We start from the raw sequence: 26,452 nt of genomic DNA on the forward strand, positions 1-26,452 counted from the left end.
AAGGGACCTCACGGAACAAGCTGGGAAAAAAAGTGCCATAAAGTCAAAACTAGGAAAAGTCGGCGGTCAGCGATCAAAGCCATAGTCAGCGGTCATAGTGAACTCGAGGGTCAAAAACTCAAAACCTCGGGGAAACACTCCAAGGCTTCAAGAATCAATGACTAAACCCTTTGCAAGACAAGGACTAATAAGCCTCTAAACTCTAAACCTTAGCCTAGATTTTATAAGTTAGATCTAAGATGAACTACTTCCAAACCCCCAAACCCCACTATCTCTACACCAATAGAATGCAAAACTTTCGATTAAATGCATCATACGTGGGAGTTTGCATAGAAATAAAAAAAAAACACTTGATTGATTGAATGAATGCAAAACACTTGATTGATTGAATACACGGCGTGCGAGCTTGCATTATAATGAATGCAAACACACTAGATTGATTGAATGAGCGTGCCTACAAGCGAGCTTGTGTTAGAAAGAATGCAAAACACTTGATTGAATGCACTGCGTGTGAGTTTGCGTTATAATGGATGCAAAACACATTGATTGATTGATTGATTGTAGAAAACTCATTTCATATAGCTTTTCGGGATCTGACCCTATTTTGGAGGTAATACCTCAAATGGCGTGTTTTAGCCAAAGCCAAAAAAGAGAAAAAAAAATGGGGACCTCATGGAACATCTGGGAAAAAGTGCAAAAACTTCGGCTGTCAAAAAGTCAATGGCCGATGATCAAAGCCATAGTCGGCGGTCATAGTGAACTCGAGGGTCAAAACTCAAAACCTCGGGGAAACACTCCAAGGCTTCAAGAATCAATGACTAAACCCTTTGTAAGACAAGGACTAAGCCACTAAAAGCTAAACCTTAGCCTAGATCATCATATAAGTTAGATCGGGGGTGAACAACTTCAAACCACAGAACCCACCCACTCTCTACCCCGATAGAATGCAAAACACTTAATTAAATGCATCTTGAGTTTGCATTAGAGTTTACAAAAGAATGAATGCAAAACACTTGATTGTATACACTTACTTCTTGAGCTTGCATTATAATGAATGCAAAACACTTGATTGATTGAATGAGCATTACCTACAAAGCGAGCTTGCGTTAGAAAAGAATGCAAAACACTTGATTGAATGTACTACTGCATGTGAGCTTGCATTTATAATGAATGCAAGATGATTGATTGATTGATTGATTGTAGAAAACTCATGTTCTTATTATAGCCTTTTGAAAGGGAAACCCTATTTTGGGACTAATACCTCAAAAAGGCGTGTTATAGAGCCAATATGAGAAAAAGGACCCTAAATGGGACCTCACGGAACAAGCTGGGAAAAAAGTGCCATAAAGTCAAAGCTGTGAAAATTCAAGCGGTCAGCGATCAAAGCCATAGTCAGCGGTCATAGTGAACTCGAGGGTCAAGAACTCAAAACCTCGGGAAACACTCAAGGCTTCAAAAATCGGTGACTAAACCCCTTTGTAAGACAAGGACTAAGCCTCTAAACACTAAACCCCAATCCTAGATCATATCGGTTAGATCTTAGTAGGCGAACAACTTCAAACCCACAAAACCACACTTTCTACTGCAAACGATAGAATGCGGAAGACATGATTAAATACATACGTGTGAGTTTGCATTAGAGCGATTGCAAAACACTTGGTTGATTGAATGAATGCAAAACACTTGAATGAAACTTGCTTGAGCTTGCATTAAATGAATGCAAAACACTTGATTGATTGAATGAGCATTACCTACAAAGCGAGCTGCGTTAAAAAGAATGCAAAACACTTGATTGAATGTACCAACTTCGTGAGCTTGCATTTTAATGAATGCAAAACACTGATTGATTGATTGATTTGTAGAAAACTTCGTTGTTCTAATTATAGCCTCTTGAAGAAACCCCTATTTTTTGGGACTAATAGCTCAAAAGGCGTGTTATAGAGCCAAAAAAGGAAAAAGGACCCTAAAAGGGACCTCGGAACAAGCTGGGAAAAGAGTGCCATAAAAAGTCAAACTAGGAAAAGTCGGCGGTCGGCGATCAAAGCCATAGTCAGCGGTCATAGTGAACTCGAGGGTCAAAAACTCAAAAACCTCGGGAAACACTCCAAGGCTTCAAGAATCACTGACTAATCCCTTTGCAAGGCAAGGACTAATAAGCCTCTAAACTCTAAACCTTAGCCTAGATGTTATAAGTTAGATCTAAGATGAACTACTTCCAAACCCCAAAACCCCACTATCTACACCAGTAGAATGCAAAACGTTCGATTAAATGCATCTACGTGGGAGTTTTGCATTAATGAAAAAAAAAACACTTGATTGATTGAATGAATGCAAAACACTTGATTGAATACACTGACGTGCGAGCTTGCATTATAATGAATGCAAACACACTAGATTGATTGAATGAACGTGCCTACAAGCGAGCTTGTATTAGAAAGAATGCAAAACACTTGATTGAATGCACCTGCGTGTGAGGTTGCGTTATAATGGATGCAAAACACATGATTGATTGATTGATTGTAGAAAACTCATGTTCATATATAGCTTTTTGAGGATCTGACCCTATTTTGGGAGGTAATACAAAAATGGCGTGTTTTAGAGCCAAAAGAGAAAAAGGGACCTAAAAGGGACATGGAACATCACGGAAAAAAAGTGCAAAAACTTCGGCTCAAAAGTCAATGGCCAATGATCAAAACCATAGTCGGCGGTCATAGTGAACTCAAAGGGGTCAAAACTCAAAACCTCGGGAAACACTCCAAGGCTTCAAAATCAATGACTAAACCTTTTTTGTAAGACAAGGACTAAGCCACTAAACGCTAAACCTTAGCCTAGATCATCATATAAGTTAGATGCGGGGTGAACAACTTCAAACCCACAAAACCCACACTTTCTACACCAATAGAATGCAAAACACTTAATTAAATGCATCTTCGATGCGAGTTTACAATAGAATGAATGCAAAACACTTGATTGATTGAATGCAAAACACTTACGAATGCGAGCTTGCATTATAATGAATGCAAAACACTTGGTGATTGAATGAGCATTACCTACAAAGCGAGCTTGCGTTAAAAAAGAATGCAAAACACTTGATTGAATGTACCTACTTCGTGAGCTTGCATTATAATGAATGCAAGACACTGATTGATTGATTGATTGATTGTAGAAAACTCATGTTCTTATTATAGCCTTTTGAGGGAAACTTGACCCTATTTTGGGACTAATACCAAAAAAGGCGTGTTATAGAGCCAATATGAGACAAAAGGACCCTAAAAGGGACCTCACGGAACAAGCGGGAAAGAGTGCCATAAAAGTCAAACTGTGAAAAATTCAGCGGTCAGCGATTAAAGCCATAGTCAGCGGTCATAGTGAACTCGAGGGTCAAGAACTCAAAAACCGGGGAAACACTCCAAGGCTTCAAAAAATCGGTGACTAAACCCCTTTGTAAGACAAGGACTAAGCCTCTAAACACTAAACCCAATCCTAGATCATATCGGTTAGATCTTAGGCGAACAACTTCCAAACCCAAAAACCACACTTTCTACACCCGGAAATGCGGAAGACATGATTAAATACATCTACGTGTGAGTTTGCATTAGAGCGATTGCAAAACACTTGGTTGATTGAATGAATGCAAAAACTTGATTGAATACACTTACTTGTGAGCTTGCATTATAATGAATGCAAAAACACTGATTGATTGATTGAATGCGCATTACCTACAAAGCGAGCTTGCGTTAGAAAGAATGCAAAAACACTTGATTGAATGTACCAACTTCGTGAGCTTGCATTTTAATGAATGCAAAACACATTGATTGATTGATTGATTGTAGAAAACTTCATGTTCTAATTATAGCCTCTTGAGCTTGACCCTATTTTGGGACTAATAGCTCAAAAGGCGTGTTATAGAGCCAAAATGAGGACAAAAAAGGACCCTAAAAAGGGACCTCCGGGGAACAAGGGGGAAAAGAGTGCCATAAAGTCAAACTAGGAAAAGTCAGCGGTCAGCGATCAAAGCCATAGTCAGCGGTCATAGTGAACTCAAGGGTCAAAAACTCAAAACCTCGGGGAAACACTCAAGGCTTCAAGAATCAATGACTAAACCCTTTTTGCAAGACAAGGACTAATAAGCCTCTAAACTCTAAACCTTAGCCTAGATCTTTTATAAGTTAGATCTAAGATGAACTACTTCAAAACCCAAAACCCCACTTTATCTACACCAATAGAATGCAAAACGTTGATTAAATGCATCTACGTGGGAGTTTGCATTAGAATTAAAAAAAAAAACACTTGATTGATTGAATGAATGCAAAACACTTGATTGAATACACTTGGCGTGCGAGCTTGCATTATAATGAAATGCAAACACACTAGATTGATTGAATGAGCGTGCCTACAAAGCGAGCTTGTGTTAGAAAAGAATGCAAAACACTTGATTGAATGCACTGCGTGTGAGGTTGCGTTATAATGGATGCAAAACACATGATTGATTGATTGATTTGTAGAAAACTCATGTTCATATAGCTTTTTTCAGGGATCTGATTTTGGGACGGAGGTAATACCTCAAATGGCGTGTTTTAGAGCCAAAAAGAGAAAAAGGGACCTAATGGAACATCACGGAAAAAAGTGCAAAAACTTCAAACTGTCAAAAGTCAATGGCCGATGATCAAAACCATAGTCGGCGGTCATAGTGAACTCAAGGGTCCAAAACTCAAAACCTCGGGAAACACTCTCAAGGCTTCAAGAATCAATGACTAAACCCTTTTGTAAAGACAAGGACTAAGCCACTAAAACGCTAAACCTTAGCCTAGATCATCATATAAGTTAGATCGGGGGTGAACAACTTCAAACCCACAGAACCACACTTTTTCTACACACAATAATGCAAAAACAATTAAATTAAATGAGTTTCTTAGAATGAATGCGATGCGAGTTTACAATAGAATGAATGCAAAACACTTGATTGTATACACTTACGTGCGAGCTTGCATTATAATGAATGCAAAACACTTGACTTGATTGAATGAGCGTACCCTAAAGCGAGCTTGCGTTAGAAAGAATGCAAAAACACTTGATTGAATGTACCTACTGCGTGAGCTTGCATTATAATGAATGCAAGACGATTGATTGATTGATTGATTGATTGAGAAAACTCATGTTCTTATTATAGCCTTTTGAGGAAACCTATTTTGGGACTAATACCTCAAAAGGCGTGTTATAGAGCCAATATGAGAAAAAAAAGGACCCTAAATGGGACCTCACGGAACAAGCGGGAAAAGAGTGCCATAAAAGTCAAAAAACTGTGAAAATTCAGCGGTCGGCGATTAAAGCCATAGTCAGCGGTCATAGTGAACTCGAGGGGTCAAGAACTCAAAACCTCGGGGAAACACTCCAAGGCTTCAAAAATCGGTGACTAAACCCTTTTTGTAAGACAAGGACTAAGCCTCTAAACACTAAACCCAATCCTAGATCATATCGGTTAGATCTTAGGCGAACAACTTCCAACCCCCAAAACCACACTTTCTACAACCCCGAGAATCACGGAAGACATGATTAAATACATCTACGTGTGAGTTTGCATTAGAGCGATTGCAAAACACTTGGTTGATTGAATGAATGCAAAAATGATTGAAAACTTACTTGTGAGCTTGCATTATAATGAATGCAAAACACTGATTGAATGAGCATTACCTACAAAGCGAGCTTGCGTTAGAAAAAGAATGCAAAACACTTGATTGAATGTACCAACTTCGTGAGCTTGCATTTTAATGAATGCAAAACACTGATTGATTGATTGATTGATTGTAGAAAACTTCGTTCTAATTATAGCCTCTTGAGGAAGGAAACCCTATTTTGGGACTAATAGCTCAAAAAGGCGTGTTATAGAGCCAAAATGAGCAAAAAAGGACCCTAAAAGGGACCTCACGGAACAAGGAAAAAGAGTGCCATAAAGTCAAACTAGGAAAAGTCAGCGGTCAGCGATCAAAGCCATATTCAGCGGTCATAGTGAACTCGAGGGTCCAAAAACTCAAAACCTCGGGGAAACACTCCAAGGCTTCAAGAATGATGACTAAACCCTTTGCAAGACAAGGACTAATAAGCCTCTAAACTCTAAACCTTAGCCTAGATCATTTTTATAAGTTAGATCTAAGATGAACTACTTCCAAACCCCCAAAACCCCCTCTATACACACCGATAGAATGCAAAACGTTTGATTAAATGCATCGTGGGAGTTTGCATTAGAATGAAAGAAAAACACTTGATTGATTGAATGAATGCAAAACACTTGATTGAATACACTTACGTGCGAGCTTGCATTATAATGAATGCAAAACACTAGATTGATTGAATGAGCGTGCCTACAAAGCGAGCTTGTGTTAGAAAGAATGCAAAACACTTGATTGAATGCACTGCGTGTGAGGTTGCGTTATAATGGATGCAAAACACATGATTGATTGATTGATTGTAGAAAACTCATGTTCATATCGGCTTTTCGGGATCTGACCCTAATGCGGAGGTAATACCTCAAATGGCGTGTTTTAGAGCAAAAGAGAAAAAGGGACCTAATGGAACATCACGGAAAAAAGTGCAAAAAACTTCAACTGTCAAAAGTCAATGGCCAATGATCAAAACCATAGTCGGCGGTCATAGTGAACTCGAGGGTCAAAAACTCAAAACCTCGGGGAAACACTCCAAGGCTTCAAGAATCAATGACTAAACCCCTTTTGTAAGACAAGGACTAAGCCACTAAACGCTAAACCTTAGCCTAGATCATCATATAAGTTAGATGCGGGGGGGTGAACAACTTCAAACCCGAGAACCCACCACTTATCTACACCAATAGAATGCAAAACACTTAATTAAATGCATCTTCGTGCGAGTTTACAATAGAATGAATGCAAAACACTTGATTGTATACACTTACGTGCGAGCTTGCATTATAATGAATGCAAAACACTTGGTGATTGAATATGAGCATTACCTACAAGCGAGCTTGCGTTAGAAAAGAATGCAAAACACTTGATTGAATGTGTACTACATGTGAGCTTGCATTATAATGAATGCAAACACACGATTGATTGATTGATTGATTGATTAGAAAACTCATGTTCTTATTATAGCCTTTTCAGGGAAAGCTTGACCCTATTTTGGGACTAATACCTCAAAAGGCGTGTTATAGAGCCAATATGAGACAAAAGGGACCTAAATGGGACCTCACGGAACAAGCTGGAAAAGAGTGCCATAAAGTCAAACTGTGAAAATTCAGCGGTCAGCGATCAAAAAGCCATAGTCAGCGGTCATAGTGAACTCGAGGGTCCAAGAACTCAAAACCCTCGGGGAAACACTCCAAGGCTTCAAAAATCGGTGACTAAACCCTTTGTAAGACAAGGACTAAGCCTCTAAACACTAAACCCAATCCTAGATCATATCGGTTAGATCTTAGGCGAACAACTTCCAAACCCCCTAAAAACCACACTTTCTACACCGAAATGCGGGAAGACATGATTATTAAATACATCTACGTGTGAGTTTGCATTAGAGCGATTGCAAAACACTTGGTTGATTGAATGAATGCAAAAAAACTTGAAACACTTACTTGTGAGCTTGCATTATAATGAATGCAAAACACCTGATTGAATGAGCGTACCTACAAGCGAGCTTGCGTTAGAAAAGAATGCAAAACACTTGATTGAATGTACCAACTTCGTGAGCTTGCATTTTAATGAATGCAAAACACCGATTGATTGATTGATTGTAGAAAACTTCATGTTCTAATTATAGCCTCTTTTGAGGAAAGCTTGCCCTATTTTGGGACTAATAGCTCAAAAGGCGTGTTATAGAGCCAAAATGAGGCGAAAAAGGACCCTAAAAGGGACCTCACTGGAACAACTGGGAAAGAGTGCCATAAAGTCAAACTAGGAAAAGTCGACGGTCAACGATCAAAGCCATATTCAACGGTCATAGTGAACTCAAGGGTCCAAAAACTCAAAACCTCAGGAAACACTCCGAGGCTTCAAGAATGACTGACTAATCCCTTTGCAAGGCAAGGACTAATAAGCCTCTAAACTCTAAACCTTAGCCTAGATGTTATAAGTTAGATCTAAGATGAACTACTTCCAAACCCCAAAACCCCACTATCTACACCAGTAGAATGCAAAACGTTCGATTAAATGCATCTACGTGGGAGTTTGCATTAGAATTAAAGAAAAACACTTGATTGATTGAATGAATGCAAAACACTTGATTGAATACACTGACGTGCGAGCTTGCATTATAATGAATGCAAACACACTAGATTGATTGAATGAACGTGCCTACAAGCGAGCTTGTATTAGAAAGAATGCAAAACACTTGATTGAATGCACCTGCGTGTGAGGTTGCGTTATAATGGATGCAAAACACATGATTGATTGATTGATTGTAGAAAACTCATGTTCGGAAACTCAAAACCCAAGGCAAGGCTTCAAGAATCAATGACTAACCCTTTGCAAAGACAAGGACTTTTCCACTAAACCACTACACCATAAAGGCTATTTGCAAACGCTTTTTAAAGCGTTGCAAATAGCGTCTGTAAAGTGTTGGAAAAACGGCGGTTTTGCCGTTGCAAAACAAAAATTTTCCAACGGTTATTAACGTTGCAAAGTGACAATTACTAACGGTTAAAAGCGTTGCAAAAAGCGTTGCAAACCAAATTTTCCAACGGTTATTAACCGTTGGAAAGGGACAATTACTTTGCAAAGCAAGGGGCTTTGCAAACCAAATTTTCCAACGGTTATTAACCGTTGCAAAGTGACAATTACTAACGGTTAAAAGCGTTGCAAACCAAATTTTCCAACGGTTATTAACCGTTGCAGAGTGACAATTACTAACGGTTAAAAGCGTTGCAAACCAAATTTTCAACGGTTATTAACCGTTGCAGAGTGACAATTAGTAACGGTTAAAAGCGTTGCGTAGTAGTTTGATTTGTAACGATTATTGTAATTTTTGCTTTGCAACGGTTTAAAACCGTTACTAATGTGTTGATATTGTAAAAAAAAATTATTTTTATTTTTTCTTGCCCTAAATTTGAACCTCCGGTTTCATATAGAAACAAAGAAAATTACCAACGCTTTTTTGTAAATAGGGCCGAAAGGAATTAATCAAAAGGAGCATTTGTATTATGGTTTGATGACTAAATCTCAAAAGATAGTGAAAGAGATAAAAGAAACTACCTCATCTATACAAACAACCAAATAAAAATACAATTCTATACTCCCAAGCAAAGTTTTGTACATCCCGACAACTTGACTCCCTATCAAAGATCACAACAATAATCCACAATCCTTAAATTGCCAAATGAAGTCATAGTGCAACATGAAGATGAACAAGAGCTGCGAGAAAAGAAAAACAAACCTTCTCATATACCGTAGTCAGAAAATAAGAAACCTTTTAGGCCTCGTGATAACTTTTTAGTAAGGAAATACACAATGGAACTATATGTATATATAGGAGGGATAAAGAGTAAGACTCATAGTCCTTTGTATGGTCCATAATAGACCCATATGAGGAGTCATAGCCAATCATGGAGTTGCACAACATCAGCCAACACATTTCAATACATCGAATCGACAAAGACACAATCGCCGGATCAATAGTAAAATCCGAAAAGAGAACAACAACTAAGCAACATACATCTGAAAATGCTGATTTTCACTAATACCCAATAGAAAAGCATGCAGAAGGTCCTATTGCTCGTGAAATCACTTACAGCAATTTCTGCATCAAGTCGGCTGACTCGGCAATAAGGCCACGAGATTCCTTGATCTTCGCCAGTTTTTATCAACCGTGCGCGCTCGTTCAACATAAATCTACACGAGGAGAAACAAAAATGCCCAACACAACTCATTAGTAACCTTCCAAGAGAAATTACTTGTTAAAAGAGAAAATAGCTTTGCAATTTATTAATTCACGCTTACCTTCCCAGCCAGATACAATCGCTTTTTAGCGTTTTGATTAATTCTACACGAGCTTCAATATCGCGTGTCATCTATATATTGCATAGCTTCTTTGGACCATAGCAAGATATGACTGTTTAACACCAAATAACAACATGGAACTAGATTTGAGATTTATATTATATTAAATCAATCGAAAAAAAAAAATGTACTGTTTAAAATTTGGCCTCTTCGTTTGGACAATATGAGGATCCGTTCATTAAGAGTTTTCCAAGCACGTGCTCGTGAACAGAGTTGAATGATATCAATGGCGGCTTTCTTAGTAGCGAAACATTCTCGCAAAGTCTACTTTGTTTCTCTACATTCAATAAAGATTCAATTTGTGCATCCAAATTATCCCCTCCTTCCTGCACAGACAAAGAAACAATAGTAAAAAATGAGAAATTATATATGAATCAGAATACATATAGATTCTTTATTAGATTGATTGTCAGTGTCACACAAAGAAATTATATATGAATATTAAGAAAGCTAAAACAAAAGTATGTTATATTGACAAAATTATAAGATAGGAATGATGTTGACATGTCATGAACGATATTTACACCATTTTAGAAATTAAAGTACGGAGTCGATCTACGTTTCTCCAAGCAATTTCCATTATTTCTTCTGGGGACAACATACAATAGCAATCCTGATAAGTATCATACTTGTAATAAAGTGCCTTAAGAAATCAAAATCATTCTCATAGAGTTGTTATAAACACGGGGATACGTTAATAGCAACGAATTCTATGAAAAAGGGTGTTCAACTTAAAGCAACAACTTACTTCAACGTAACTCATAAGCTGGATCGTCTTTCGCAACATAAGGCATACAACAACCTAGAAGACCAAAATAAATCCGTCAAGCAAATAAACATTAGAAGTAAAATATTTGGTTTCTCCCTATGAGGTTATACCTTGCTGAAGTAGCCAGCTAGCATAGTGCTATGAGAATGTTTTGGTTCCAAGAAAGAGAAGAGCAAGTTCATTAATTGCAATTGAATGATTGAGATATAAAGTTAGTGAAATAATTATGACAAGAGATAGAAGGAAGAAAGGAAGTTGAGAGTATTACCTCATCTTCCTCTACCAAGGTTTTAAGGATAACATCAATCTCACAGGTAAATATCTCGCAGGCGATGAAGGGAAACCTAAGAAGAAGCAAATTAGTAAAAAGTTTAATTGAATTTTGATCCTGTAAAGAAAAGAGAGTTGGAGTAATGTACTTTAAAGCTCGTTTGTTATCAGCATCTTCAGGAGCTTCTTCCACAATATACCGCACTAACTGCTCAACCTTTTTAATATCACCAAGAACTTTCTTGCTTTTGATGAACAGCTAAAACTGAAAAAGAAAAGTGCGTTCACAAACAGATACACAGGGCACAACTAGGTTGAAACAATTTCACTAGCAGGCTTTGGTTTAATTTGCATGAAATGGTAGGCAAGACATTTCCCACAAAAGCAACTTTTACCTTGATAATAGTATAAAATGAAATTACAGCTAAACGGAAAAACAATGTCTACCACAAACAACAAAATATGGAGAAGGAAGAAACAAGTAGAAGGTAGAAATACGGCATATCAACTTTATAGCCGGGTACAACGAACAAAAAGACGAGGGAAAAAATGAACCTTCTGTACATAGTTGACTGAAACCAAAAACAGCTCCTGCCTATTCTAAAGTGCAAGTGACTACATTATATATATTAGGACGTAAACGGAAAATAGCATCATAACAAATATTGTGAACGAAAATCACAATATACCCAAAACTGTTAATATCAAACACCCCCATTTACTTCTTAAAGATATCTTCTATAGCTGAAAGATCCCAACAACTCGCTAACCAAGCTAGCCATGTAAGAGAAGCTTAGCAGGTTCGGGACTAGTTCTGAGGGCACCGGCATTGAAATAGTTTCCTTATCACCTATTCTTTCCTCTGCAATCACAGGATTTTCGTCAACCCTTGAGTTCAAAGCCCCTGGGTTCATTTTCTGGACTTCTTCCCTTGTGTAGATGAAGATTTTGCGAACCATGCTACAGAATTCCCTGTAGACAAATAATGGGAGAGATTGAACATAAATGCAACTTTTTCTTTTGCAAGCAAAAAAAAAAAAAAAATGAGTACTTATTGCCAAGGGTCGTCTCCCACGAGCATCGTATCTCCTTCATTATCAGTGTAGATAACTTGCCAATTTTTGCCATGAGCCATCAGCTCCCCATTAAAATCAAACATTTGGTCTAATTCAGTGATCAGTTCATCATACCCATTGAACTTCGAAAGGTCCATAGACCTTCCAAGAGCAATCCCTCGTTTGAGAACACGAAATCAAGTAAAGTCGAGAAACTAGTATCAATCTTGACACGTGGACATTTCTATTAAGTCCTTAAATTCTGAACCGGTATAGATACCTTGGTACAACTTCTCGGTTGAACCACTCTGAAGCTTGCTCTTGGCATCTCTTTGTCGTTGTTCACAAGTGGGGAAGATTTCTCTGTTCATTACCCGAATAACCGTGATCGGTCGACTTTGAGGCCTTTGATTGCTCGGGGATTGGTCGATTCCAAAGCCTTTTGGGGAGGCACAACGGGATCATTATGCTCTTCCGTCTCGGACATATAATTTCCATGTGAAGGAGTTGCTTCGATACAACAGGGTCAATGTTGAGAGGAATTCCAAAGAGCTTGCGGTTTCCATAGCTTTTTGGATTTTGGCCTTCGTGTGTTGGTCTATATAAGCCTGTGGTCTTAATCCTCTAGGATGATGAAGAGTCTCTCGGTTGGATGGCGACATCAGAGGCATCATCCAGTTCACTTCATCTTTGCTCAACCCGAGATTGGGTACAACGGGATAACAAAGCCCACCATACTTTGCCCCTGGTTTTGGTAAGATATCTCCCCGGCATGCGGCCTCCTCATACTAGAGTCCACCATGTTAACTGATGGACTCGAAGGCATCATAGACCATGAGTGCATATTGAGTTTGCCATTCGAAGTCTTGCCACTGATTTTTCAAAGGGTTAGGACCATCTATAATTCTCTGAGGGGAATCATTGGAGGACTGAAAGCCCGATAACAGATCTGTATAGTTTGGTTCATGCCTCACCCAATTATCTGTTCCAAATCTGTTTGAATTACAAACCATATCAATCTTCCCATCCTCCTCGAAGAAAACCATGCAACAGCCCACGTGAGCAGTTTCGGACTCATTGTTCTCACCGGATGGGGCCTTTCAAGGTTGAGGGCTCTTGACCTTGCAAGACCCTCGAATACCCATTCATTCTTTGGAGGGTCAGCGGTTGTAACTTTTGTTGAACCTACATACCGAAAAATATAGGGGTTTCATTAAGATAAATGGAAGGGCGTTAAGCATTAAAATGTCATGAAGTAGGGAATGCATGTAAGACTCTACCTTCCTTTGTGAGAACGGAGGAATCGGGGATGAAGGCACCATGGCTGCGCGAGGCCTTTTAGGCGGGCAGATAGGAAGAGGATTCAGAGCAGAGAGTCAACGCAGTTCAATTTTCCAAGGAGAAACTCTCGGGGCGAGGAATAGGCGAAGTTTCATCCCAACGCACTTGCAAATGAAGAAAAGAGGTTCAATCACATGTATTGTTCCAATGCTATGATGCACGGATACGGGTATAGGTACCGATACGGCAACACCGGTACGGGGTACAATACGGCTTTTTTAAAATATTAGGATACGGGTACGGCCTATGGGTACGGCTAGAAGTATCCTAGAAGTATCTAGTACCCGTATCGGTATCGTACCGCACCGACCGATCTTTGGTGCAATGGCATTTTTAGAGTATCGATTGCATCATAGTTCCAATGTTCACATAACAAAATAACCCAAAGACAACTAATGCTTGTCTTACCTTGAGACATCTCCATTTTGATTCACACCACCTATTGGGATCAGCATCTCCCATGCCAACTATCATTCGGTGAATCAGTATGCAATCAATAATGTCATGGATAAAAAGATTTTTACAACCTTAGCAACGTAATTAATTTGTCGGATAATTCTTTGAGCTATCATGGCTACCTCGTGCGGAATGAACTTCTCGGATAATTTGTCGATTTTTACAACCCTCATCTTGAATCTCATCCCTATAGAGTATGTGTTCTTTAGAGACTCCAAGAACTGATCAACTAGAACAATAAACTCAGCAGGGCTTGTTCTGCAAATGGAACTCAGATTAATGGTTTGCCCTAGAATACCACATGTAATGTTGATTTTCCCAGCATATACTGGAAGATTTCTTTATTTCGTGTGACAAAGCTACAGTAAATTTTACGTCTCATGAACTGACAACCAGTTTTCCAGTTATAATACACGATTATTATTACTAAAGCCCAGGCAGGTTTCAGCATAGAATATAAACCGAATAACCATTAATAAGTTAATCAAAGAGATACTCCACAGTTTCATACCTCGGCTTGTAATAGACTGTGAACATGGTTCCTGTTGAGACTGACATGCCGGTGTTGCAAGTACACCGAGGTGCATCTTGTGACTAGATATCACAGAAGATGGAACATTGCTCTGCTTTCTCGAGCACGTCTTACTCCAACACGAAGTTCCCCATTTTCACCCTCTGGAAGCGACCAAATAGAAGTTAAGCGACAAAATCTTCAATGGTGAGATCGTAAAAGAGTAATGTAGGTAACCAACCTAAGAAAAATAAAAGCATCCCCTGCAACAAGCCTTTTAGAGCTCACAAAGACGCTCCAACCACTTTGAAGAAGGTGTCTCCTTGGTTGACCTGGCAGTAAAAAATTACAAATCTAACTATATGGAAAAGCAAAAATCATACATTTTGATGAAAGCATCACCAATTTTTTCATTAACGGGTAAATAAAAAGTATTACCATTTTTAATGCATCTTAGAGTTTTTTCACCGTGGACAAGACATTATAGCGTTCTACATAAATAGTAAAAATCCCAAATCCATAGCAGCAGCAAATCAACAGGATATATGAGTATGCAGCTTTCCTTTTAAAGAACAAGTTTGAAAGCACAAACAAAACAAAAACAGGAAATGTCCAAGAAAGCTGTTTTAACCCCCATGAAATGTAAGTTGCAAAAGCCTATGAAGTATACTTGTCATGGAATCCCAAGAGAAACACTGTAGGAGTCATGGCGGTATTTGCAAGAGTAAATTTATCCCCAAAACCTACTACGACATCTTTTCCACTTAATAAATAAAACCGAAAATCAAGAACAATAAGCAAGGAACATTAAACAAAAAATGAAATCACTAGGAGGCACACATTTAAGAGCATAAACAGCTTTTCTCTCATTTGCTAAACCAATAGTTGTTCAAGACACATTATAGATTGGGTGATAAAAGAAAATCGACCACGAAAAATGTGACGGAATCGCCACTCCATTCCATGCAAATCCTTGGCTACCAATTCACGGGTAGGAGGTTGCCGACCCATATCCTTCCAAACATAACAGAATCAACATTAGAAACTTGAGAGAGTAACAACATAAACTAAAGAAATCGGAAAATCCCAAGGCAAAGAGACAAACCAATGGTGGTAAGCATTCATCAGCATGACCTCAAAATAGAGAATCCACCGTGAGTGCTAGTATCGAGGGATCAAAGTCTTACAAAGCGAATGCACATGAGGGCGATATAGGTGGAGGGAGGATGCCTCCTTTTCCATCGAATTTTCATCTTGCTAGAAAAAACAACACCAAGCCCCATCAATTCACTCCCAACTTAAAACTCTATATCAAATTCCACAAAACTACCAAAGTAAAAATTACACATACATTTTCTGGAAGCAAAGTCACTTGTGCAAACACCTCATCCGTATCTGGTTCGGCCTACATCAAGAAAGAGAACAACAACTAAGCAACATACGAAAATGCTGATTTTCACTAATACCCAATAGAAAAGCACTGTAAGGTCCTATTGCTCGTGAAATCACTTTGACAATTTCTGCATCAAGTCGTGACCTCGCCAATAAGGCCCTGAGATTCCTTGATCTTCGCCAGTTTTTTTATCAATCGTGCACGCTCCAGTTCAACATAAATCTACACGAGGAGAAACAAAAAATGCCCAACACAACTCATTAGTAACCTTCCAAGAGAAATTACTTGTTAAAAGGAGAAAATAGCTTTGCAATTTATTAATTCACGCTTACCTTCCCAGCAGATACACTGTTTAGCGTTTTGATTAATTCTACACGAGCTTCAATATCAGAGATAAGTATGAAACACGACAATGTATGAAACAAATTTGAGTAAAATAATATAACAGAGATAAGTCAAGTCAAGGAGTTGGCCTTTTTGGTCATATATGCAACTCCATCTCGTGAAGAGAATAAAATGCAAGTATAAAATTGTAACATAAGTGAATTATTAGATAATGAGTACAATATATTAAACTAAAAAGAAAACATAGAGAAGAGTCAACAGTGTTTTGCTGGGAATTTCTTGTTTTGCTTCATTAATATTTACAAAACCGAAAAGTAAGAAACCTGTGGAAATTGAGAACAGCGAAGCCTTGAAACGTCGACTATCCGCTTTAACTGGGCGACTCCCCATGTCCGATGAAAATTCCGTAAGTTGTGAAAGAGTTTTGCAGATTTAAAATCTCAAAATGAAATCATCTAAGCATCCTTCTATCACCAATTGATGAAGAAAGGAGGATGAGGGATTACGATCCGCGGAAGGCAGTGAGGCCTTCCTTTAGGATTTGAACCCGAACGACATGTCACTCTACAGCAAGATGGAACGAAACTATTTACCAAGATTCGACAGATCTATACTTATTAAGTGCCACGAGGAATCCGTTAATATTGTAAGAAATCCGTTTCGATTTCCATAAACGATGTCTGTAAAGTACCGATCACCTACCTACATTAGAACCACATATAAGTCATGTGGCAACAAAACATGAGAAGATTAGTAACTTATAGATATCTACCATGATAAGCGGTGAGGCTTCACAACCAAAGTATTTTTCAATGTCTTGGTGATCCACCGGCTTCTTCACCCTTGAAGTTTATACATGACTAAGTTAAGTTTAAAAGCGTATGATGCCAATTCTAATACGATGGAGAAAACAAAGTGGCTTGCCTAACTTGACAACATTGGTGAGTTAATCACAAAGCAATCCAAATGCAGTAACTAGAAATGCTATTCAATAGTAAATCATTCAGTGCAACAAAGTGACTTTACCAGGTGTCTAATGACATGTATTCCAATTGATTGCTCGAGCGTTCGAGCTTTGGAACCATTAGCATCATATTGGCTTAATCCTAGCATAAAAAAATCAAACATAAACATTAGTCCACAAGTATGAAACAAGATATTTATACAGACTAGGCAATGCCAACTTACCAGCAGAGTTGCTAAAAACAGCAACATTATCACCAAAAACAGATTTACAAGAATCCAAGGACGATTCAAGAGGAGGCCAAAGCGCAAGCGAATAAGGCAACGTAAGTGTATTATCTTTATCAAAAACCACACCTTTAAACCCTCTTTTTTCTAACTCTACCCAATCAATCCACCTAATATCTTTCACAAAAATATGAGGTACAACAAGATGATTGTCTTTAGTCATCACTGCCAATGCCGATGATATCCCTTCGAAGTTAAAACGTGCCTATTCTTACCATGACATCAACACTCATTCCAAAGTTCCACCATTCTCCCTCCTCCTTTATCCGGGCTTGGGACCGGCAGCGCAAAGACTTTCATTACTTTGCACTGGCGGAGTTAAAAACGGGGTTATCTCTTCAACCTGCAAAAAAACATAAAACTTTCATAATATAACATTCAGGACAATAAACATTCTTATAAACCATCATACCATCATAACAAGCTATAGTGCACAAATTCGTTATGTCATTCTTACATCTTGCAAAAGGCTCTTACCATTACTTACAAAAACATACTCAAAAACCAAAATAGATGAAGTTTGCATATCCCACACAATAGATTACTCATCTGCAACCTTGATTCAAGCCAAATCAAAGGCCCCCTTCAACAAAATCACTAAGGTCCGAAAGCAGCCAAATTGAGGTCCATCATAAATAGGAGCATTGGGAACCAAGACTTCCTCGATGTAGATCTTTTCTCCCCTCTAAGGGCGGTTCGCCATGGCAAATATTAGGGGTGGTTGTCATAACATATCCCCTAGCAACCGGAACACCATCTCTACCTAATAGGGTAACCTTAAGAGGTGGACTCAACATTTCAGCGGGGAGGGTTCGCAGGCGGGTTTCGGGGAGGGTTAGCGGGGAGGGTCAGGAGGGTTCACAGGAGGGTTCACGGGGAGGGTTCATAGATTCAAACATATTCATTAAATTCTGTTTGACGGACGGGCGAACTGAGTTGGAGCCAACATCGGTTCCGGGTGTTGTATCCCCATGTGGCGGTTGACTATTCGACATTCCATTATTGGTTACAAGCTTAAGCATATCCTGACAAAATGAATGACAAAACTAAGAATTATATATATGATGAAAACAATAAGTTTTTTATTTAAGGCAAACTCACCATCAACACACCCTCAACTCTAGCTATGGAGGACTTCATCTCACTCATTTCACCCTTAAATTCAGAATTTGATGAAGACCTTGCTTGTGCTAACATCACCTTCGCAATACTTGTACGCTTTAATTGGTTCTTAGAGAGGTTAGAGCTGATTCCACGAGTCCTACTCTTTTTGTCCGCTCCTAAGACTTCGGTCAATTCGTCATTATCAAAATCAAGATGAGTTGCACTGCCCTCTCCACTTGAAGTTGCACTTTTTCTTTTCTTTTGAGCAGCCTCCACCAATTCCTATAGTGTTTTCCATGGAAATTAGTTCAAAACTAACAAGTTAGTACAAACTTAAGGTAAATCAGTCGAGAAAAAATTGTCTATAATAACAAAGTAACGAACTAACAGCCTGCACACTAGTTCGTGCATCATTTACAAAGAGAAATACTATGTCAAAGACTTAACAAAATTATAGTTGGAACTCAAGTGAAATGCAAACTCACATAACGGGCTCGAGCGCTCTCCAAAACAGTTCCATTACGACGTTCATGTCCTGCTTTCCAGCTGTCTACCCGTCCGTGTATCTTGTCAGGATTTTGTTTATTCTACATGTACATTGGTAAACAATTGTTAGCATATCGTGATAAAAATTTAAAAGTTTATGGAAAGACACCTACCATTTTATGCAACGTGTTGGCATACGTATCCCGCCCAAGTGTATGTCGAGAATCATTCAATTTTATATTCTCACCATTCTTCGCATTTCTTGCCATCACCTCAGAAGTGTTCTCATATATTACAAACTGTTCCCAATGATTTGGATCAATGCCAGCTGGGCATGCGGCGATTTGTTCTTCCAAGGTTTCAAACTTATTCAATATATCTTTTCTCAAGACCCATTTTCCATATCTAAACTTAGTAGAAAAGTTTTTTTCTGCATGTGAACGAGCTAGTGCTTGGTCGACATTTGTAACTTCAAATTCACGCTGTAAAACACAAGTTATATAGTAATGTGAATGAAGCTAGAACTCAAAATGTCTAGAATGCATTAAAAAAAAATCAGAGGTAAACCTTACCATTAAGGCATTCCAAACCTTATCCTTGAATTCAGAATGTACAAGCCTCCAATCAGTGTAACTAACTGGGATACGAGCTCGAATGAGACTACCAGCACGAGTATTCCATCTGGAGGCATTATCACCAACGACAACACCATCAATATCAATCAATATAGGTAACTTCCTAACATTTTCTGATTCTTGCACGTCGCCTGAAGGCTGAGATGGATGTGAAACTGAAGTAGAAGGCTGTGATGCATGTGAGGCAGAACCAGAAGGTTGAGATGCACTAGGCTGTGGTTGACCTGATACCATTTCAAATGAAATCCTAACATATATTGCAAAATAGTCTATTAGTAGTCTGGTACTGAAAAATATAATCATGAAAGGTGAGAAAGAAGAATAAATAAAAGCATATACACGATTCAATCCAAACAAAAGTATTTCATTACATTATCATAGTTTGGAAACTACAACAATTACAATCAGGTTAAGCACTTCATCAAAGGCTTCAAATTAGGTTGGTCCTCAAGGGTAGATTGGAAAACAGTTGGTACATCTAGTGAGTCAACTCCACACGTCAATTGCCTCGGTGAATGGATGACTACCGACCAATTAGGATTTTTCAAGTCCTTGAATAAAACACTTGACTAACCCGGGCGAGAATGACCGGCTCATCAAAATCTTGATCAACACTTTTCATCTTATTAAGATTGACCAACACCAAATTAGAGTCTGGACAGAGCTTGCAGCCATTGGTCTTGTCTTCCACCTTCACCCAATTGCAATAAAAGACTACTTGTTGAAAGTCTGTATAGTCCAGCTCTAATATTTGTTCAATAACCCCATACCACTTCGTCGATGCATCTACTGGATTTTTGTCTTTCCTACTTGACGTAAGCGAAGTGATTGCCTCCATGCAAACACCACCACTATCTTGTGTGACAACTGTTTCGTCATGCGACCTAGTAGAAAAGACAAAACCATTGATGCGATACTTTCTATACGTTTTAGCTTGGTGTAATGGTCCTTCAACTAATCGCCATAAGTCATTCTTGGTGTCATTTGCAGCCAATAACTGTAAAAAGACGATAGTTAGAAAGCTAATATTACTAACTTCAGATTTCCTATTTAACTAATGGATGAATTAAACAATACCTTGTTATATAACCAGACAATGAAATCTGTTTGTATCTGCGCCGACTTTGCAACCCCTTTTCCTCTACCACGAGATTGTAAGGAGCGGTATTCACTACAAATCGTTCATGCAATTACGCATGAGTATTTTCATGTAGAGTACTAGAGTAGGTTTAGAAACCAAATGTGTCAAAAAAAACACACCTGTAGTAATCATCAAGCTTTTCGACGTCTAGTCGAAACAGGACCCATCTACGTATTTGAATCCATTGTTTAACACTTAGAGTCACAGTCTTACCATCGAGCAAAGGCCCTTCATCACTATACTCGCCATCTTCATCCAGAAAGGCTACACGCTTCGATTTATGATTTCCGTCCCGCGAATTGGGCATATACTCCATAGCATACCTAACTGACTCAGAAATAATATACGACTCTGCAATAGACCCTTCAACATATCGTTTATTCTTTGGGAATATTTTACACTCTTTCATAAGCCCTATTAGAACAAGAAATTTAAGTATACACTTTCAATTTTAAAATCCAATTATAGAAAAAGCTAGAGAAGATATTAAGGTAAAAGTAATTTACATACCGTTCAAATGGAAACATCCACCTTTGATGCAGTTCCACAAAGTAGCTTCATCACCAAATGCACCATGAGGTGGATGCGATATCAAAAACGATGGTGGAAAATATTTTTCAAGCATGCACAATGCTTCGCAACCATGTACTTGGCCTCTTGGATATGTTGCGAACTAAGACTTTAGAGCACAACAAGTTGAAGAATAAGCTTATCGATGAATAGCTCTTCGCGAGATCCGCGATGTTTAGGAAAAGCATGTTGAAGCAATACAGGTAGCAAATAACACATAATGACATGATAGTCATGTGATTTCATTACGAGCAAACCAGGTGGATTTAAAGCGACAATGTTGCTCAGATTTGATGAGAAACCAGAAGGAAGCTTCAAGTCCTTCAAAATTTTGCAGAAGTTTAACTTCTCGTCTTTAGTTAAGACAAATGGAGCCTTCGGTTTTATTGGTTTCCCTATGACTGGGTCTGATTGCATCCATCGACCACTATGAATTAGCAGATCTTCCTCATATCTTTCGCCAAGCACCCTCGTATCCTTTGACTTGTCTTTCTTGTCTAGGATGTAATTTAGTAGATGTTCCGCAACAATTTTTCTCGGTATGCATCACATCAACAACATGTCGGGATTTATGAGTGGGCCAATAGGGCATATCCCAAAAATAGACCTTTTATACCAAGCCTCGTAGCTTGAACATCTTCATCATCTACACTATCATCCAAATTCACATCGGATGTGCTTCTTTTGCTACTGTTGGGATTTTACCCGGCTTATACTTGATATGACTCACCTGCTGCATAACTTTTTCTCCACTTAACCTTTGTGGAGCAATGTTCAACTCTTGATCTTAAGTCCCAAGTATTTGCGACCAAACGGGTGACCAACGGAAGAAAGGGCGATAGTTTGTGTAAACAATCTTCTTTGCATGCTCAAGATATATCGATTGAGTGTTATCTCGAACAAATCGGACATGCTTTGTAACCATGTGTTATGCAACCCGCTAAGTTTCCAAGAGCGGGGAAAATCATGAATACCCCACACTAGCATAGCTCTCAAGGTAAAATGCTGTTTTTTATGCATGTCATAAGCCAGCACCCCTTCCTTCCACAACTGTTCCAACTCCTCATACAATGGCTGAAGAAAAACGTCGATATCTTGACCCGGTGCCTTCCGCCCAGGTATCAGCAAACACATCATTTGGAACTCTGGCTTCATACATAAAGAAGGGGGGAGATTATAAGGTACCAAGTAAACAGGCCAACAACTGTAGCTAGTGGATTGTATTCCACGGGGATTGAAACCATCAGTTGCAATTCCAAGCCAAACATTACGCCCTTCCTGAGCAAAATCAGGCCAACTCTTTTTACATGTTTTCCACTGGATTGAGTCGATGGGATGTCGCATATGATCCCAAGAAGGTGTAGCTCGGTCGTGCCATGTCATTTCGTTCGCTATCCATGGGATAGTGTACAACCTCTTGAGCCTTGGAATCAAGGGAAAATGTCTCAAAACTTTATTCGGCTCTTTTGTTTCTTTCTTACCCATCTTTCCTTCTTTCACTTTGTATCTGGGTGCTTTACACTGACGACATTCCGTTAACTTAGCATCATCTTTCAAAGATTATAACATACAATTGTTCTCACATGCATGGATACTTGTGGCTTTCATTCCTAGATCTTTCAGCATTGCTTTCATTCTGGGGTACTTTGATGGCAAAGTGATTCTTTCGGGAACCATATCCTCAAAAGGGACAAAAGTGCAGAACACACTAGTTCCCGACCAACCATATTTCTTCTTCAAGTTATGAAGGTCAACAATTGCCGAAGAAAGTGTTGTAGCAGGGAGCCTCACATGAAGGGTATAGCTTTTTGTTACGCCATTTTCTTGTATTAGTTGTACCTCTTCCCCAAATCGGGTTCAAGAACGGTGGTGGTTCAAAATCCCCCATATGATTTTCTTCATCCTCATTCAAATCACATGCAACTACTTCATGCACTCCATAAGAAGCATCAACAAAATTCCCCATCCCAAGCCCTTCAGCCTCAGTGTTTTCTTCTTCAATCACTGGCTCCACCACCGGATCCGTACATGGGTTCTCACCATGTAAAACCCATACACGATAATTCTTATCCATCCCGTACCTAATCAAATGTCTAGAGATTGTATCAAACACAAAGCTTTTTCCATTTCGACATTCTCTACAAGGACAAGGACACGTGGTCGAGCCGCGGTTGTTCACAGTCGCAAATTGAATGAAATCAGCCACCCCTTGTTTGTACACATCTCCAAGTCTGTCCAATTCATTCATCCACTCTTTCTGAATTGGCCGAGACATTCTGCAAAATTAGACATGTGGGGGGTTGAACAAGCACATTGTGTAATCTATCGATTTGATACAACATAATACACAATCAAACCTTGAATATAGACACAGAGTACTAAGGCTTTTGTGTAAGTCGTTGAATCCTAAACTCGACTTCAACTACATCAAAAGTAAGCTCTAAGTCGGTCCAGCGCAGCTGGCCTAGGTAGCAAGCAGCACTAGTATTCTCGAATTCTAGCTAAGTCTATGATATTAAAGGAATAGCTATAAATAGAATTAACAAAGAATATTAACAAAGAAAAATTGATTTAATCTGCCGTAACATTGGGCTATACTACCACCTTAGGCAGGCACCGCCGTCGAACCCTCAGTCGACATATCTTTATCTAAGCAACCACATATACTTCATCATTGTTTCACCACTGAACATAAGAAAACTTCAAACAACAGCATCTATCAATACTCAGTCGACGTCAAATTGTGATACTTGCTTGGTTCTTATATAGAGTTGTTATTATGTGGACTGCTTTGTTACTACACAATTGCGTGAGGTCTACGTTATTACGTGGACTCGATAAACCAACACCTCAACCTTTTCTAATTTTGTTTAAAATAGTTTCTATCTTAGCTAGTCCACAAAAAAAAATTTGCATTGAGATTGATTGAGACAAACAATTGACACCTCTGATCATACACAATATTTACGTATCCCAGCAACCGTTACAAGTCACTGTTGATTTAGATCCGAGATTCGTGTGTGCACCAAGATCTGTGTGTGTCGAGATCCAGAATCGAAACAATCCAACGACAACTAGTAATGGTTCTTTGGAATTTGATCCCAAGAACCGGGTTCTTGTGGTAGCGGACTCAAAGGAAAATCTGCATTCCTCTCTGTGTGTTTAACAACTCAGTTCTTTGGCCTAGGGAACAAAAGTCCTTTAAAGAATTTTTGTAATCTATGGAGAAACCACTTCATCAAAAAAGGAATAATAATAATACATTCCAAAGTCAATTGAATTTTCTTTGACAAACTTTCAAAGTAGTTACATGGAAAAGAAAATAACGAATACGAGATTAAATTATGAAGTCAAATGGAATTCTCTTTTTACTAAACTTTCAATATGAAATTGCACTGCTATTGTTATTATTATTTTTTCCGATGAAGAGAAATTGCACTACTAATTTCTCATTGTTTTCCACGTAATAGTTGTTTACATGTGTACTTCATTTCTTGTTCCACACGCAAAGAAGACCCCCTCACTCCAAATCTCTTTCATGTGACAGCCCAATATCGGCCCAAGGTTATATGAAACGGGTCGGGGTGTTGGTTTGGGCCTTGGTTTCCCACCCCCGCAGTTTTCTGGCGGGAGAATTAATTCACCTATTTTTCCAAGAGCTGTAATTTGCAGGCTGAACAGTCAGAACAACGCCAGCCCTCAATTGTGTGCGCAAAAGCCTTATCGCTGTGGTTCAAGTGTGATACTTGCTCGAGTCTTATATAGAGTGAAATATCAGTATAATATTCATTTAAGTGAGCAGACCACATTGTAATTCAAATAAAGCAATATAATGCCAACACTGACCTGATCAAATCCTTTCTTCTTGGCAGATTCTAGAAAAGTGAGCAGTAAACTGTTAAGAGAGGCGATCATCGAGAGAAGCCTAGCAAGTCAAAGGCATATACAGATTTCCTGCTAGTATTCTAAATAACATACTAGAATAAATGCCAACAAATCAAACCTAATCTACATATTCGAGCACCACGAGAGAAATTATCATATCAAAACCACAACTACATACTAAAAACTAAGCTTGCATATATGTATGAATCAAGTAGTTCTTGCTAATAGAGAGACTTCAATAAGAAACAGTAGAAGCTAGAAAGGATAAAGGAAAGAGAGAAATTTCAGAAGCTTTAAACTCACGCTTCTTCTAAATCAATAACTTTAATAGCAACATCTCTGTTAAGCTCCTTATCAAATCTGCAACGACAGAATGTAACAATGCATATTAAGTCAACGTGTAGGAAACCAACAACTCAGGATTTATGTGAAAATCTTACTTCTCAAATGAATTGAATAAGATATATCCTAGACAGATGTAGCGCTTTTGATATAGACTAAACAAAAACTGCTTAAGTGCAAAAGAGCGTCTAGGAGTATAGCAAATCAGTCTCCGTGAACCAAACGGTAAGTATGAGAACCTCACATTATAATAGTTTTTTCAATCCATACAAATCTTATTAATACTTTTTCTCCAGCATGTAACAAACTAGAAAGAAACTGAAAAATTATTACCTCAAACTGCAAGAAATGGATTGTGTCAAACGTTGCAAAAGAATTCACAAATTCACAAATTTACTTGCAAAAGAATTCCAGAACTTTCAGGAAAGAGTTCTGATTTCAAACGTTGGGGGGATTAACTTTCATGATCACAAATTCACAACATGCTTTCGATACGGTCATAAGATAGATAATTGTAAATTGTGATTACAGCTAATGAAGAGAAAAGTTTGAGGAGAAAAGAGTGTATGGCTTAATTAGTTTTGGCCTTCTCTCACATTGTTTATATAGGAAAAATAGTTGGTTCTGATGAAATGCCTGAAAAATTATTACCACGAACACCAGCACGCATGAAAACAGCCCTTTTGAAAGCATACCCAAGGAGCGGGCATCCATCCAATCTTCACTTATAGACATCAAATGGCCTTATTTCCGTTCGTTAACTACTTCTAACGAGCAAGTTAGTAGCCTACCTTGGCTGGATGTTGGGACAAACAGTAATAACCGTGCTTATCCTTCTAATAAAGAAACTAAACCTTACCTAAGAAACCGATTCACCCACTA

The 26,452-nt window shown here is 38.5% G+C and overlaps 2 protein-coding genes and 1 pseudogene across 2 annotated transcripts; all 3 read right to left on the reverse strand.

Moving 5' to 3' along the window:
* Positions 1-12,452: 12,452 nt before the first annotated feature.
* On the reverse strand, positions 12,453-15,944 carry LOC147498154 (auxin response factor 2A-like; annotated as a pseudogene).
* Positions 15,945-16,741: 797 nt separating this feature from the next.
* LOC147498155 (phosphatidylglycerophosphate phosphatase 1, chloroplastic/mitochondrial-like) lies at positions 16,742-17,662 on the reverse strand. Its single transcript, XM_086563153.1, has 4 exons — positions 17,345-17,662; positions 17,178-17,262; positions 16,929-16,998; positions 16,742-16,858 (listed from the first exon to the last, which is right to left on the reverse strand). Exons 1-4 carry the CDS (start codon positions 17,568-17,570, stop codon positions 16,742-16,744), a joined length of 498 nt encoding a protein of 165 aa, XP_086419279.1. The 5' UTR covers positions 17,571-17,662.
* Positions 17,663-17,669: 7 nt separating this feature from the next.
* On the reverse strand, positions 17,670-25,240 carry LOC147498156 (uncharacterized). Its single transcript, XM_086563154.1, has 7 exons — positions 25,190-25,240; positions 19,570-19,879; positions 19,171-19,479; positions 18,997-19,098; positions 18,509-18,793; positions 18,328-18,432; positions 17,670-17,750 (listed from the first exon to the last, which is right to left on the reverse strand). Exons 2-7 carry the CDS (start codon positions 19,864-19,866, stop codon positions 17,670-17,672), a joined length of 1,179 nt encoding a protein of 392 aa, XP_086419280.1. The 5' UTR covers positions 19,867-19,879; positions 25,190-25,240.
* Positions 25,241-26,452: the final 1,212 nt, after the last annotated feature.

Source organism: Coptis chinensis, chromosome 5, assembly GCF_015680905.1.
Source record: "Coptis chinensis isolate HL-2020 chromosome 5, ASM1568090v1, whole genome shotgun sequence".
NCBI lineage: Eukaryota > Viridiplantae > Streptophyta > Magnoliopsida > Ranunculales > Ranunculaceae > Coptis > Coptis chinensis.

Excerpts from the sequence above, each read along its gene's own strand:
- LOC147498155 (XM_086563153.1), bottom strand. The coding sequence starts at position 17,570 with ATGACTAAAGACAATCATCTTGTTGTACCTCATATTTTTGTGAAAGAT. Across the intron at positions 16,999-17,177 it reads GTCATTAGACACCTGGTAAA|GGTGAAGAAGCCGGTGGATC; the intron begins GTCACTTTGTTG and ends ATAAACTTCAAG. Across the intron at positions 16,859-16,928 it reads AAGCCTCACCGCTTATCATG|GTAGGTGATCGGTACTTTAC; the intron begins GTAGATATCTAT and ends GTTCTAATGTAG.
- LOC147498156 (XM_086563154.1), bottom strand. The coding sequence starts at position 19,866 with ATGGTATCAGGTCAACCACAGCCTAGTGCATCTCAACCTTCTGGTTCT. Across the intron at positions 19,099-19,170 it reads CCAACACGTTGCATAAAATG|AATAAACAAAATCCTGACAA; the intron begins GTAGGTGTCTTT and ends ATGTACATGTAG. Across the intron at positions 18,794-18,996 it reads AGAGCGCTCGAGCCCGTTAT|GAATTGGTGGAGGCTGCTCA; the intron begins GTGAGTTTGCAT and ends AAAACACTATAG.